Source organism: Crocuta crocuta, unplaced genomic scaffold (genome assembly GCF_008692635.1).
Source record: "Crocuta crocuta isolate KB4526 unplaced genomic scaffold, BGI_CrCroc_1.0 scaffold207, whole genome shotgun sequence".
NCBI classification, from domain to species: Eukaryota; Metazoa; Chordata; class Mammalia; order Carnivora; family Hyaenidae; genus Crocuta; species Crocuta crocuta.
The window spans coordinates 3,473,298-3,489,275 of NW_027531996.1; the positions used below are offsets into that span (position 1 = coordinate 3,473,298).

General features: G+C 46.6%; 1 protein-coding gene across 2 annotated transcripts in view; it reads right to left on the reverse strand.

The window, feature by feature from the left end:
• Window positions 1-15,978, reverse strand: part of CD34 (CD34 molecule) — a 23,768-nt gene continuing 7,790 nt past the window's right edge. Inside the window, exons 2-8 of one of the 2 annotated variants that reach the window (XM_077775100.1) lie at window positions 13,483-13,665; window positions 12,543-12,805; window positions 11,440-11,520; window positions 3,015-3,165; window positions 2,717-2,769; window positions 2,235-2,399; window positions 1-1,532 (exon numbers count right to left, since the gene is read on the reverse strand). In XM_077775100.1, the coding sequence (XP_077631226.1) occupies window positions 1,347-1,532; window positions 2,235-2,399; window positions 2,717-2,769; window positions 3,015-3,165; window positions 11,440-11,520; window positions 12,543-12,805; window positions 13,483-13,665 (1,082 nt within the window). In that variant the 3' untranslated portion in view covers window positions 1-1,346. The other variant, XM_077775102.1, reaches the window with a different exon arrangement.

Consider the following 15,978-nt stretch of genomic DNA (forward strand, 5'->3'; position numbering starts at 1 on the left):
CGTGTCTCAGTATCACTTTAATTACAGTATTTACACACACCACTTTTTATTCAGAAATAAAATCCACCCAATCTTCCTATCTCTGGAAAGTTCTATTTCCAACCGTCATTGAAACCAGGATCCCTGCTTTCCCCCTCTGGAAAAAAAAAAAAAAACAAAAAAAACCCAAAAATACAAATGAGAACCTGGGTCACCTACAGAGGAGGTGGCTTGTGGTGAAGGTTCTCTGGAGATGTCGAGGGGCCCTGACTACATGGGGGTACGGAGCAGTGAGGAGGTTGGGGTGAGGGAGACAGAGACCGAAAGGAGTCTGCTGGGAGACTGAGTCCACAGCTCAACCCAGGAGTCAGGGGGAGGAAGGAACAAGCCATAGAGATCAGAGGAGAAGGCCAGGACCTAGCCTCTGAGCAAGGGGCTTCCTCAGACGTGCTCAAGTTAAGAGGCTTGGCTCAAAGATCTGGTCCCACGGTCCTGTCCACTCTGACCCACAGGGAGAAACAGGGGCCCAAGACGAGGCTCTGCGAGCCTCAGAGAGACAAAGCCTGAGCTGTTTGCTCTCTCCCGCTTGCCCCCACAGGTAGGAATGCGTGGGCCCATGTCCTCCTACCCTGTCTCCCAAGCACGCACACAAGACGTTGTTCAAAACTTGGAGCCTCGTTCTGGGCTCAACCAGAAAACGATGCAGGCTTTTGTTTGCAGATGTGGAGGGAGGGGTGACACTCAGGGGAAACTGGAGAGCATGAGGGAAGCCAGTGCCTGAATCCACAGCGCCCTGGTGAGGGCACAAGCGGGACGGTTAAGGGTAACATGTCTTTCTGGCTCTGTCATCACAAGGGAGCAGGTGCACTGGGTTGCTTTGCTGTCCCTCATGTAGAGAAGACAGATATGAGGAAGAAACAGGAAAAGACAAAGCCTCCTGGGAAGAAATTGTAGCCCAGGAAAAAGCCCATGCTTCCCCTGGGAGTTCCTTCAGTTCGGCAGAGAGGAGGGAGAGGACAGAAGCCCACGTGTGACTGATGTAAGATCACCACCTCCCACCCCCCAACCTTGGTAGCTTCTCTGCACTTTAGCATTCCCCTCCCCCCACGCCTTTATTCAGAGTAGATCAGATTCTGGGCTTAGAGAGCTGAACACGTAAATGGCAGGGGTTACCTCCCTGTCCCCAAGGTGGAGAGAACCCCTCGGCCTGGAGCAGTACGGGGCCCCGGGAACAGCCTCCGAGGATGTGCGCAGCAGGAAAGGGTAGAATGTAAGGGAGGGTGCTCCCGCATGGAGGCAGCACGTGGTCAGATACAGGGAGGGGCCCCTTCCCCAGACACTGCCCAGCCTTGCCCCGCCCAGCCGAGTCACAATTCGGTATCAGCCACCACGTGTTGTCTTGCTGAATGGCCGTTTCTGGATGTGGCCTGGCCGGTCCCGTTCTCCTGAGCCCCTCGGTTCACACTGGCCTTTCCCTGAGCCTCAGGGGAGGCCCCAGGGCCTGAGCTATAGCCCTGGCCTCCACCGTTCTCCGTGTAATAAGGGTCTTCGCCCTAGACAGTGTATAAATAAAGGAGCATTATCTGGTAAGCAGGGGAGTGAGGCAGGGATGGGGGGAGACGGGGTGGGAGGGGGAGAAGGGGGTTGCAGCTGCATGTTCAGACTCCTTTCTTCCTGAAGAGCGGTCAGGGCTCCAGCTCCTAGAGGAGAAAGGACAGAGGACAGGCACAACACCGTGCCGCTGCAGCTCCATAACCAGCTCCCGCCAGACGCCAGGCAGTCCCCAGGACGGAATGCCCTCCCCAGAGTAGGTAGCAGGCCAGAAGCCAAGAGTCAAACCCCAGCCTCATCCCCCCTCACCCAGAATACTCCAAGAGTAGATTTTCCTTCCATATGTCCCCCTCTGGTGAGCTAAGTGGCATCCATGGACATTTAATATACATGCAAATAAGTGTGACTAATTTAGCATCCTGTTCTGGTGGTACCCAGCTGAACTATCCTAGGCAAAATCGTAAAGGGGTGACATGAGCCATCTGCTGCCACAGTGAGCAGGTGGGCTGGCCCCCATTAGTGCCTCCTTTCCAGTCTGCTATAGATTATTCAGACTTGTCCATGGACGTGGTAACGTGCATGTGTGCACGTCCACGTGTAACGGCACAGAAGTACCTTTTCTGGTATTTCTCCTCCCCACTCCATGACATTTATGGGCCTCCCCAGAAGGCCACTTTTCCTTTGCCTTGGACCCCAAAACTGACCAGCCTTTCTCCTGTGGGGCTCCAACTGCGGCGCTTCATCAGGAAATAGCCAGTGGTGCCCAAGACAGCCAGTAGGATCCCTGAGGTGACCAGGGCAATTAGGGTCTTGCGGGAATAGATCTGATGGCTCCCAACCTCTTGTTCAGAGATGGCTTTGATCCCGTGCTTGAAGGGAAAACCGAAAAGACAGCCTGTCACTTGTGGGGTGTGAGTTCTAGGAGGGAAGCCCAGCCCACGCTAGACTCAACAGCGGGTGAACACAGACTTTGACCCCAGCAATTTTCTAAAAAGCATTTAAGACTGACAGCTCTTAAGCTGTACCATAAAATTTGGTTCAAGCTCAGAAAGGGAGGGACTGTTGGGGAAGGACAGAGAGGTAAGAAGGACAAGTCTAGAAAAGGTCATTACTTTCTCTTCTACTCCATTGAACTCTCCTGATCCAATTTTCCCTTTGAGAATTCCCATCATCTTAGAGAACTTACCCTTTTCAGGTTAGGCAGGTGCTTTTGCAGAATATTGAGCTTACTGAGAAGTTCTAGAATGAGAAACAGGGATTGCTGAGTCTAGAAGCTGGAACAGTTCATCACCCTATACCCTCTTGTGATGTTCTAGATGATGCTCTGATGGTCAGTGTGCTCCATCTCCCTAAGTCAGCCCGGCCCTTCTCCCCAGCATCTGTGCTCTTTGAGCTAAGATACCAGATTTCTACCCAGGATTCTCTAACCTCAGCCCCACTCCCTCCACGCCCTCCCCAGACTCCAAGACAGATGCACCCCGTACCTGTTCTGTTGGTGAAGAGCAGCAGCAGGCAGTGAGGCTTCACCTCCGACTGGGCCAGGAGCAGGGAGCACACGCCGGCCCCAGTCTCAGCCTGTTCCTTCTCACACAGGACTTGAATCAGTTCCTCCCCATTATCCTTCTTAAATTCCTCCTGGTAAGACAGCGAGAAATGAGGAGCAGAAGATGAAATTATTACTATACCCTGAGCAACATCGCGAGTCTCAGGCAATAATTCTGATGATAGTCACGCTATGACTCTCTAATTAAGAAGGACCCATTTTGCCTAAAAATCTAACTGGAAAAAAAATCTTGTGAACTACATAGGTGCCAAAACACAATAAGAAAAAAACTCACAGGCTTCCCCGTACTGAACATCTATCTGTTAGTGCCATAGATGGTATTGTGAGAGGCCAGAGAAGAAATTCAGGAAACATTATCTTATTTAAGGACTGCCCATGTACCCATATACCATTTCAAACCGAATTCAAAAGAAAGTGCCAATAACAGAAAATAATAATCATGTATTACTGATGAAGAGAAAATCCTTTGTCTCAAGATTATAAAAGCCCTAAAGGCTGGAGGAAAAGCCAAGGGAAGTGAGTAGAGAACAAGTCTATGGCTATAGACTCAGTGGCATCCTTGGGCCTTCCCTCTTCTCCCCCAACGGGGCTCACAAGGAACGTGGCTCAAACTGAAATGGTGTTTTTGTGCAGTCTACCTCCCACCCCTTTCCCCATTAAAAGCACGGAGGCCAGTTTTACATGAGGTCCACAGATGGCTGCAGTTGCTGGCTGGTCCCTGGGATGCAGAAACTCAGCCCCAGGAGATAAGCTCCAATAATTCTTTGACAGTTGAGTCCCGGGACAGAGATGAATTGGAAACATTGGCTGTGCCCTTCCAACACCCTGCTCTCACACCTCCCAGGATGTGTTCCAGCAGCTTCCAATCAGAGCGGCCTCCCCTGCACAGGAAAGGAACCGAAACCAAGACTCTCTCCTCTGTCCGGATGGCAGATGGTGAGGAGGAAATGCCTGACCGGCTTCGACAACTTTCCTGTTCGGGGAAAATTGCTAGGGCGTGTGAGGGGTATCTGAGCTGAGCTTCTGTGGAGGAGAGAGCTTCCTGTTTGTGGGGCAGGACTGCTCCTTGTGGGCTTCCCGGCTTGGAAAGCAGCCTGGGTATTTTCCTACTGCTGTGGCCCACGGCAGGAAACCCCAGGATCCTTTGCGTCTGCACAAGGCAAGGTCAGGATTGGCCTCAGGCCCCAGCTTTCTTCTATCAGCTGGACTTGAAGGGAGCTGAGCGGAACTCACTGGGCTTGGAGGAGGCCAGAAGAGCAGGGCTAGCTAATTTCCGGGTCCCAGAGACAGGAGTCCAGAAGTAGCCTCAGAAGGCCCTCAAGAACCAAGGTTACAGAAAAATGCATTCTCAGGCCACTGCTGCTTTACCTCTCAAGAAAGCATCTCTAAGGGGCACCTGGGTGGCTCAGTCGGTTGAGAGTCTGACTTGGGCTCAGGTGGTGATCTCTTGGCTTGTGGGTTTGCGCCCTGCGTTGGGCTCTGTGCTGAGAACTCAGAGCCTGGAACCTGCTTCAGATTCTGTGCCTCCCTCTCTCTGCCCCTTTCCCACTCACACTCTGTCTCTCTCTCTCTCTCAAAAACAAATAAACATTAAAAAAAAGAAAAGAAAAGAAAAGGTCTCTAAGGAAGTAATTGGATAGAAGCTTTGTTTCTGGAAAAATCTGGCTCTCGAAAACAGCCTCGGCTGGGGCCATTTTGGATACCACTGGATATGATCAGCAGTGGTTTTCTTCTCTGGGCCCCTTTCTCTTTGGGGAGCCTTAGGTTGCTTCCCTGTGAGCACCCTCCCAAACACCATGCTTTCTGAATGAGGAGGAGGGAAGTTCCTGCCTGGACAACTCTGGGTATCTGGAGTGTCTCTGGTTGAAATCTATCTCTGTCCTGAGAGAGGCGGAGGGACAGGGCTCCTGCGCAATCTGGACAAACCACACAAAATGGTACCTTCCTCAATCTGAAGAGTCCTAAAAGCTGTACCTCAACCATATTCAGCTCTTCTGACATGTACCAGGCCCTGAATGGAAGACGCTGTGTGAAAATCTCTGCACATGTATCATGTGTGTGTGTTGGGGGAAGGTGTTGAGGGGGGACGGGGTAGCTATGAATTCCACAGGGCCAAAGCTCTCAGTTGGCATGCATGGCGATGAAAATAAGTGATGGTTACTATATCTCAAGCACTGTTCCAAGTGCTTTACACATATTGACTCATTTAGACCTTGTACAACCCTTTGAGATGGGTGTTATTATTCTCCCCTTTTTAGAGATGAAGAAACTGAAGCACAGAGAGACAGGTGACAGAGCTAGTTACATGACAAGTACCATGAGGAAGGTACAGCTAAAGTGTTATGGACATTCAAAGGAGGGTGAGCATACACCAGGCTGGGGGTTATCAGAAACACCTCAAAGTAGACCATGAAGAATTGGGAGAATGTGTGAAGGAGAAGCTGGTGGGGAAAGGCTTTCAGACTGAGAGTGGTATCACGTGAAGCCCAAGTGTGTGGGAGCCAGCAACCTCCACCGCCCTGACTATATGAGAAAGGAAGAACATCGCCCTCTTCCTTGGAAATCACATCCTTCAAGACTCAACTCAAATCCCAGCTCCTCAATGAAACTGGCCCTACCTCCCACAGACTGGGCATCATCCTTGCCTCTGCTGTTGACTAGAGTCTCTGCAAGTCATACAACTAGTTTGAGTGTGACATTCCTCAGCTGAAGACTGAGTTGTGACTAAAGAGGTATTGTGTGAAGAGCGCCCAGCAAGGCGTGTGGAACCTAATGGACACTTGACAGAGGGCAGCTGGTATTGTTACTGTTTTTTTTTAAATTTTTAATGTTTATTTTTGAGAGCGAGAGTGAGAGTGTGACTGGGGGAGGGGCAGAGAGAGAGGCAGACACAGAATCTGAAGCAGGCTCAGGGCCTGATGCAGGGCTCGAACCCACAAAGCGTGAGATCATGACCTGAGTCAAAGTTGGATGCTCAACCGACTGAGCTACCCAGGCGTCCCTGGTATTATTTCTATTAATAATAGTAATACCCATATACCATAACCCTTTGAACCCACACTTTGATGTCTGATCATATTCCGCCTTACTGTCATTGTCATTTCTCTTTGACGAGACCGTAAGTCTCCTTAATGGGGGGAGTGGGTGTATATTACATAATTTGGAACCCAGACAGCACTAAACATAGCACCAAACAAAGAACTCAGTGAATTGTTGTTCAACTTAAAGTTCCAACTGGATTGGCTTCCACACAGGGTCCCTCCACCCTTTGCTTAGTTTTTTGGACTAAATTCAAGGGAAAAACAGCGGCCAGCCTCCCACTCTGGAATCCAACGGCACCAGTGAATTGTATTTGGGGCTGGAGAGGAGCAGGTGGATCCTGAACAAAGCACAATGCTTCTCCGGATGCTTGAAATAAACACCCTTCCCCCGGAGAGGCTGTGGGCAGGCATCATGGGAGAGTGGGCAGGAAGAAGCCACAGACATTGCCATTTCGCTCATAAGAATCAGATTTGTAAGCCCCTAACCACATCTGCTCACACATGTTACTTTGCAAAAATAATAACCGCAAGAATAAAACCATCTAACCTTTCTAGAGCAGCCCCCTCAAACTCTGCCAAGCCTCTTAACACGTTAAGGAAGCATGTTAACTAAGCATTTGGAGTAGGGAGAGAGGGACAGGTATTTTTCCATACGATCCTCAAGATTTCTTCTCAACGTGGGGCACCTGGGTGGCTCAGTGGGTTGAGCGTTGGACCCTTGATTTTGGCTCGGGTCATGACCTTAAGGTTTGTGAGTTGGAGCCCTGCTTTGGGCTCTGACTTGACATAGCCGAGTCTGCTTGGGATTCTCTATATTCTTCTTTCTCTGCCCCTCCCCTGCTTTCACTCTCCCTCTCAAAATAGATATATTTTTAATTAAAAAATTGTTTAATGTTTGTTTATTTTTGAGAGAGAGACAGAGTGTGAGTGGGGGAGGGGTAGAGAGAGAGAGGGAAACAGAGAATCCGAAGCAGGCTCCAGGCTCCGAGCTGTCAGCACAGAGCCTGATGTGGGGCTCGAACTCACAAACCACGAGATCATGACCTGAGCCAAAGTCAGATACTCCACCAACTGAGCCACCCAGGTGCCCCTCAAAATAACTTTTAAAAAATTAAAAAAAAAGATTATTCCTTATGATGAGATTTTAGGATCGATCCTCATCCTCTCTCTCTCTCTCTCTCTTTCCCTCTCTTTCTCTCTCCCTGTCTTCTCATTTTATGTATTTTGGAGTGAACTTGACATGGCAGGTGAAACCCTGTCTTTAGAGACCGGAGTGCAAAGCTCTGCTTACACATCACACCACCAGCGAGCTGACCACAGGTGGGGAGTGACACTGTCCCAGATCTTTGGCTCTCTCCGGGAGACATACTGTCTTCATCTGTCCTCCATCTGTAAGTGATTTTTTCTGCATGGAAACTGACCTTTAGTGTTGGGCAGAGGGCAAGGAAGGCGTGGGCTGGGGGATATGATCTTCAGCCTGCCTTAGATGAACTCAATATGACAGAGCAAGGGCGATGTGAGCTAGCTGAGGAAATACGGCCTCTACACATAAACACATGTGGCTCTAATGAAAGGTAGTTCTAAAAAACAAATTCGTGGGCAAAGGGCTTGAATAGAGATTTCTCCAAAGAGGGTAGGCAAATACCCAATAAGCACGTGAAAAGATGTTCACCATCACTAATTTTTAGGAAATGCCAGTCCACAGCACGATGATATCACCTCACGCCCATCAGGATGGTTGCTCTCAAAAAAAAAAAAAAAAAAAAAAAAAAGCCAGGACACAGCAAATGCTGGTGAGAATGTGGACATGTTGGAACCCTTGAGCCCTGTCGGCTGCAAAATGGTGCAGCGGCTATGGAAAAGAGTGTGGTGAGTCTTCAGAAATTTAAAAATAGACTTCCCATACAACCCAGCAATTCCACTTCTGGGTATGTGCCCAAAAGAAGTGAAATCAGAGTGTCAAAGAGATATGTGTACACCCACATCCATAACAGCATCAGTCACAACAGCAAAAGATGGAAGCGACCCAGCATTCATTGGTGGATGAAGGGATAAAAGCAAAATGGGCTATAGATATGATTCTGCCTAAAAAAGGAAGGGATTCTGACACAGGCTCAACGTGGATGAACCTTGAGGACATGCTCAGTGATGTAAGCGAGTCACAGAAAGATGAATACTGTGTGATTCCACTCCTACGAGGTACCTAGAGTAGTCAGATTCATAGAGACAGAATGTAGAAGGGTAGTTGCCAGGGGCTAGGAGGTGGGGGGAATGGGAAGTTGTTTAATGGGTGTAGAGTTTCAGTTCTGGAAAAGGAAAAGGGATCTGGAGATTGTAGTACAAGGTGAATGCCCTTAATACCACTGAACTGTATGTGGACTTACATGTGGTTAAGGCGGTACATTTCACGTTATGTGTCTCTTACCACCATTAAAAAATGTCTAGGTACACAGGGACAGCATAAGAGAATAAAGTAATCTCATGTGTGGAAAGGATTTGGGAAACCATAACCACAAAAACTAAATTACCCTGACACTGCAGCAGAGAGAGAACCTAAGTCAGATGCAGAGTGACAGGTCCCACTCAGGAGAGGTCTAAGATGGGGTGGCAGGTACTTGAGAAGAGTGTGGCGTTCCCTTCCCTCCCCCAGGCTGATAGAAGTGATTTCTGCCTAGAGGTGAAGGGTGAGGAGAAAAGGAGAGTAGTTGAGAAATGACTGTCTGCAGAATGCAGGCACAGAAGGCAGGCCCGAAAGATCCACCCAGAGAGAGCTAGAAGGTTGGATACTCAGTACGACCCAGTGCAGAGTGAGCGTCTGGAGAGCCGAGAACACGTGTGCATATCGCTGTTCGGGAGTATACTGTACTCAAGGACATAGTGTTAGGGGAATTCAAATCCTTCATGCTTCTCGTTAGGGTGTGAGTGGGGCTTGAGTTTCCCATGGTTAGAACCAGTGCCTTAAGGCCCTCTGACAACCGAGTTCAAATGCAACCTAAGGAAAACTAGGAGGTACCGAGCCGCTCACAGCCTTTGGAACAGATTGATGATCAGATAAGCACACAGTAGAATTCAAGGGAAAGGAATCTGAAACACAGTTGGGGGCTTTGGCTAAAGATTCTGAACAAGGATTGCTGACTAGGGGAAATTACCTTGGGGACGCTTAGGAGGCCCTGCTGCCTGGGCGCTGGGGAAGAGGAGCCCTCAAGAAGAGAGGGTGATTAATGGTGACAGAGGGACCAGGGAAAAGTAGCCGGAACGAGTGGTACCATAGAGTTGATTCCCCGTGAACAGTGCAGAGAGGCCTTCTTGAGGACAGTGGAGGAACTGCTCTCTTTGCACATCCCTGCTCACAGACCCTCCCCAGGTCTCAGAGGAGAGAGCAGCCCTTCTCAGCTGCGGCATGAATAGAAGAGACAGTAAAGACCACAGAGAGAAAGCAACTACGGTAAGAGGAGTTATTTCTGGCATAGCAGTGAGTTTCCGGCACTCGTCTTGTATGATAACCCTAGTTAAATGTGAACCTTGAGGGGCAACGTACAGAATCTTAGATTGCCCTGCAATTAGCTCTAAATCAGTGGCACGCAGAAGCAGCATTTTGGCACAGACCAGCATGATAACCAGGAAAACATGTCCTTCACCAGGATATTACTAAAAAAAAAAAAGAGTCATTTTTAAAGCTATAATTAACAAAGGGTTTGGCAATGTTTTTTTTAAATAAGTAGAATTGAAAATAGGTGTCAGAAACGCACGGAGTATTACTTGTACATAGTATGTTCATTTTTAAGTTGACCATTTTGCAAATTGCACTTAGTTATTCTATTGTGTGAGCTTCTGTCTTTGCAATTCCTGTACTACTTGTACATTGTATATTCATGTTTAAGTTCACTATTTTGCATCGTGCACTTATTCTATTGTGCGAACGATGTCTTTGTAATTCCCATTGTTTTTAGAAGTTCTGGGCTAAACAAAGCGTTTTTTAGAAGTTCTGGGCTAAACAATCTAAAAGATCTGTGAGTCAGAATGACCTAACTGATAACCACAGTTATCAGATATGGGTAGTCAGAATGGACAAAATAAATAACTGAATGCCCTCTACAGATTATAGTCTACCCACGTGTCTGTGCATGTCATGCATCACATATATGGTTCCCTTAAATGGATTCCCAACTTGTAAGGAAATGTTTTTTCCTACAAGTGAATAGGAAGAGTCCCGTCGTTCCATTCTTCGTCAAGGAAACTGTTACTGTCAGGAAATTGGATTTACTGAAACAAAGCAAGGACATCTGCTATCCGCATTCAAAGTTAACACCGTGCTGTATGGTCTTACCAATGCAGTAAGATGTGAAACTGAAACAAGGCACAACTACGCAAAAGGAAGAGAAAAACAATTTGCAGTGGCAGGTAACATGATAGCTCACCTTGAAAATGAGAAAGAATCAAGTAAAAAGCTCTTGGAATTAATGAGCAAGCTAAAGAAAATGGCTAAACCTAAGATAAATTTTCAAAATTCAACTTTCTGATAACCTTCTAAAGATCAATTCGAATATTTAATGGGAGATCTATATTATAAATAAACTTTAAAAGACCATAAAGCCTACAGGAAAGAAAATCCAGCTTTTAGTTTTTCAAAACTAAGAAGTTAATACGCTGAATGAGACAAGGGAAGACCAGAAAAATACAGAGATTTTAGAGCAGTTCCAATGAAACCGTTCCATATGAAAAGGTATAATTAAAAAAACAACAACTTAAAATAGGCAAAAAATGACAAACTGAACAAACAAAATGTCTCTGAAGAATGTGCTCTGGGACATATAAAAACTTAATATAAGCTAAAAAACAGCATTCCAATCAACAAAGGGGATCATTGAATAAACAGTGTTAGGAAAGACAGTTATATGGAAAATATGGCATTATAGCACAAAGAAATTCTAAACAGATTAAAGAGTTATATGTAAATAATAAGCAAACTGAAACTCTAGGTCACTAGTTCATATTTCACTTAGGACTTTCTTAACATGCAAGCAAACTTAAGTCTCACATGTATATATTAAATGTACCACAGAGGAGGGGAAAAGTAACAACTCAATTTAAATAAAATTGTCTTTGCCTTCTTTGCCCACCAGATGGGGCCTCTTCCTCCCTCAACCCAAAGCTCTGCCTTTGAAAGCGCCTGACCAACTAAGTTCTCCCCACCCCCACCAAAGTCTGGTCCAGTCCAAGATGGCTTAAGGATGTTCAGAAGGGACTGTGGGAGAAGAGGGAGGAGGAAAGGATGGGGGTGAGGTGGAGGGGAGTTTGACTTACACAGCTGGAGGTCTCATTTAGCTCTAGGCAGATACCTTGGGTCAACTTCACTTCTTTGACTCGGGAACATTTGATTTCTCCCTGTATTAAAACAAAAACAAAGTAAATAAGCCAGTATCTTTGCCCCTCGTTTCTACCCCCACTAGTTTGATTTCTGTGGAGTACTCTCTTAAGAGGCTTTAGGAAAAAAGGAAATTTAAAAATGTTAGGGGCCTGGATGTATACATCAGTGTTACTCTCTTTCTCCATCTTACTCCCATCCCCATCAGATAATCAAAACTTTTGTTTCTAGCCTGGGCTTGCCAACAAGTAGCTATTTGCAATCTTGGTAAACATTAGCTTGGATGGTGCAGAAATGGAAGAGGGGAGGAACTTTTCCCATTGGGGTTGTTTTCCCTGCAGTAGATTATACACATGCAGTAAGACCATATAAGCACCAAGATAATGGGGTGGCCAGGCAGATCCTGGTGACGCTCATTTTCTTCCTGGCCCCAAGGGCTCTCCAGATTCCTATTCTGGTTCCTTTAAAAACAGAAACCAGTCAGGTCCCTTGTGCCTGCCCCTAGGCACCACACCCTCATATTTTCTACCCTTCCTGCCGAGAACTGTTGTCAGCCACAGACCCCAAGGCTGAGCTCACCATCCTTGGTCTGCCCAATTCTTTACTGCTTCTCTATACCTGACATACGACCAAACTCTCACCTACAGAAAATGGTATTTGTTCTAAACATTGTTTGTAAAGTTGCCTCATTAAATGGAGGATGGTTTCCAAATATGCCCAAAGGGAAATGGTGTCCTGGTCAAAGCTCAGACCAAGAGGTACTAGAAAGAACCACAGAAGCCTGGATGGACCCCCCCCCCATATCCCCCTTTACTTTCTATTCCCTAGAAATGCAATACTCACATCACAGGTCAGTGACCTGTCTCCACTCCTCTCCTCCCTTTTCTCTTTTCCAGCAATATTTAAGCTGCATATTTTCCGTGTTAATTCTTACATGACCCAAATCTCACTGGCTGGGATGAGGAGAGGCTGAGGGGAAGAGAGGGTTTGCATACATATGCCGTGAGGGGGCAATCTGCCACTTTTGGCCCAGTTCACTTACCTTGACGGTACTTAGGGTAGGAGAAAATGATGTATAAGGCGCAGTGGAGAATGTCACATTGATGGTGCTGTTATATGGGGGATCTGAAACATTTCCGGGTAGCATACTGGGCTTCAAGGTCATGTCCGAAGTTGAAAAGTTGGTTGTGGTGGAAGACACTGTGACACTTAAAGAGGTCTGTGACTCGACAGACTGGACGGAAGAGTTCCCAGTTCCAGGCACTGGGGTGATCTCAGAGGTAGAAGTGAAGTTGACTGTAGTCTCTGACAGAGGCCAAAACAAAAGTGTGCGTGTGCACATGTTTGCATAAACACACACACACACACACACACACACACACACACACACCCCGCTACCCACATCTCAGTTCACTGTCTTGAATTAAAACCTTATAGATAACGATACTGACATGGACTTCAAATCAGAAAAAAGAATTGGGGAAGTTATGAGTTACTTCATATCCTAACCCTTACCAAGCTCATTTCAAGGCAGCTACTAGAATCCTGGCTATCACTGAGCATGTATTAGAGGTGCTTCCAGGATTCTGATGCTGAACTGGAATCCCATTCACCCTAAAGAAGTCAAAAACCGTGTGAGCCTGTACCTATCTTCTTTCACTTAGAAGAGATCAGAGATGTCTAAGGAGGACTCATCTGATCCTTATTTTATCACTAAGCTGAACTCAGCATGAAAACAGGGTACAAGGAGAATTACTGATCAGATCAGCTGCTGAAGCGTTGGCCTGAGAAAGCCATCACTACAGGACTTATCAGGAACTTACTTCAGGGCACCCTAAGCATGATGCACAAACCATGTTTCACAGGGCTTGTACATTTCCATCTGAGGGGGAAGGCAGGGCTAAGGGTGTTCTGCAGACATCCTAATGCTTTACCCAAGCACACACCACATCCCTCTGGGGCCTGAGACAAACACTCCTTACCTGAGATGGCTGCTGTGGTCCCTTTGTTGTCTTCAGAGACAGAGTACAACGTGGTGTTTCCAAGAGGACTTAGTGTGGTAGCTTCCTGGTTGGACACATTTGCGGAAACAGTTGAACTTATTTTTGAGGTGGTTGACACTGTGGTAACAGTAGTCATGTTTTCCGTATTTGTGAATCCAGAGGCTATGTAGAAACAGGGGGAAAACGTCAGAACCTAAATCGTCCTGGAGACTTAGACATCATGACATCAAGACTACCCTCCTGGACAGGAGAATTTCTCACTACTCGATTTTCCCTAAGAAAATAAGGAAGGAAAAGCTTGTATGCACCAAGTGTCTAGGATTGGACTATTTGCAGGAGGGAAAAGTTGCAAACAGCTAAATGAACTTCAATGGGATAAATGCTATATGCACTTAACAAACCAAAATCATTACAAATAAAAATTATAAAAAAGCTAAAGCCACATGAGAATATGAGGCAATGATTATAACATGTTAAATAAAATATTAAAATACTAAGTTATATCTGAATAAATATTGTAAAGATCTAAAATATGGGGGAGGGTTTCCTTTTTAACGTATCTTCCTGTCTGTTACTGTCCATCCATTACACCCATATACTCTAGGAATAATCACTAGATTCATGCCATCTCTATTCAATCCCCTTAAAAATCTTCTATTTGTCCAAGACTTCCCCATTCCCAAACTCTATTCTTTCCTTCATGGCCCGCAAACCCATCCTCCTCGCGTTTTGTAATTGACCCCAAGATTTCTGTTAAGAAGCTCTGACCTCAGAATCCATTGGATGGTCTAGAGAACTTAAGGCCTGGTTTCTCACTAAATGTAGTGGAAGATACTTTAGTTCTGGCTCTTCCAATAACTATGTAGTTTGTGTGTGTGTGTGTGTGTGTGTGTGTGTGTGTGTGTGTGTGTGTATACCAACCTCTAAAGTGAGGGTCTTCCCTTACATGGATTGTTTGGGGAGAATTAATGACAAATAAATTGATATAGTATAATATTCCTGGATTTAATTATTCTCTGATGATCTTCAGGAGAGTCCTTGTCCTTCTATGTTTCCAGGGGGTACCTATCAATGTCATCCTTACATCTAGAAAGGAGAAGCTTCCTGATTGGACCCTGAATTGTAGAGTCTATATTCTATTCCTCCTCCTCCTCTGCCCTGCCCCCAACCATGAGGAGTGCGTGGGGCCAACAGAGACATACTGTCTCTTCTACATCATACACTGAGGACCAGAACTCCTAGAACTTCTTGCCCAAATGGCTCTTTGCTCGCTCGAAGCTCTTCATGGGGCCTTTTCTCCCCATCTATCCTTTTGAGGATCAACTACAACACCAGGGCTGGCCAGTGGCACCAGGGTGGCCAAGAGGTGGCAGTTTCAGGGAGGAGGTTTACACATTAAGCATGTGGATTTTGTGTTCCTTGCAGCCATGCAAGATCCCCTACAGTGTGAGCCAGAGTTGTGGAGATAAGAAGAGAAGAGGGGCAGGCTGGGGCCAAGGGCCAACTCTTTCTGCTCAGCTACATGGTGGCACTGAATTCTGAAACTGAGAAGGTCCCAAATTCAAACCTAGCCTTTCAGGTGGCCATGAAGTATGTTTTCTCAAGGTCAGAGGATAGAGGATATTTCGTTTATAAGCTAATAGGCCTGACTGTAACCTTGAAGTATTTACACATATACTATGAGGGCCTCTCTTCCACTCTTGGCTTGGGTCCTATAAATGTTATAGGATGGACTTGGTATCCAGAGCTCAGCGCCCCATAGTACCACCTTCAAGGAAAGGCCCCTGAGGATCCTAGGCCACCCTAAATCTTGTCTTTGTTTTCCTGATTGAGATCTAGAGCTGTAGTTTTCAGAGGGTCCCAGGTAAATGGCAATGTGGAATGACAACTCTTCTTTCCCTCAGCATCAAGAGGGAAGTTAGGCATTAGTTTCAATGCTTCCCCTAAAAGCAGTGACAAGTCTCACTGTCCCACATCTGCCTCCCTCCCCACCTGCTGCAAGGAGATTGATATTAGTGGCGAACACAATAATCGTATCCTGACATGATATGCATCTGAGCAGGAAGATGAAATGAGAGAACCATCTGCATTTTACAGACAAGAACCTGAATCACCCAAGGTTTTGGCCAAGATGGGAGGCCATAGTTCAGGGCAGGGAACAGTGGGGTCACTGAGGTTTAGCGGACTCTTGAGTAGAATTAGCAAGAGGGTCAGAGAGTCTAAACTGCTAATAATCAGGATGCATCCTCTATACTTCTGGAGAGAAAAGGATGGGCTCCTATCTGGGTTAAATGGGAGATGGGCTTATCAAAATAAAATAGGTGGGGAAGCAGATCCAGTATTCCTCAGAAGACTTAGACAGGACCCGCTTAGCAATCCGCCCCTAAGCTACGAACGCACTGCAGGGGGCAGGTAGTGGGAACAAGCGGACACTGACCTGAAGAATCATCCTCCCCTTTCCAAGGCACCACTGGA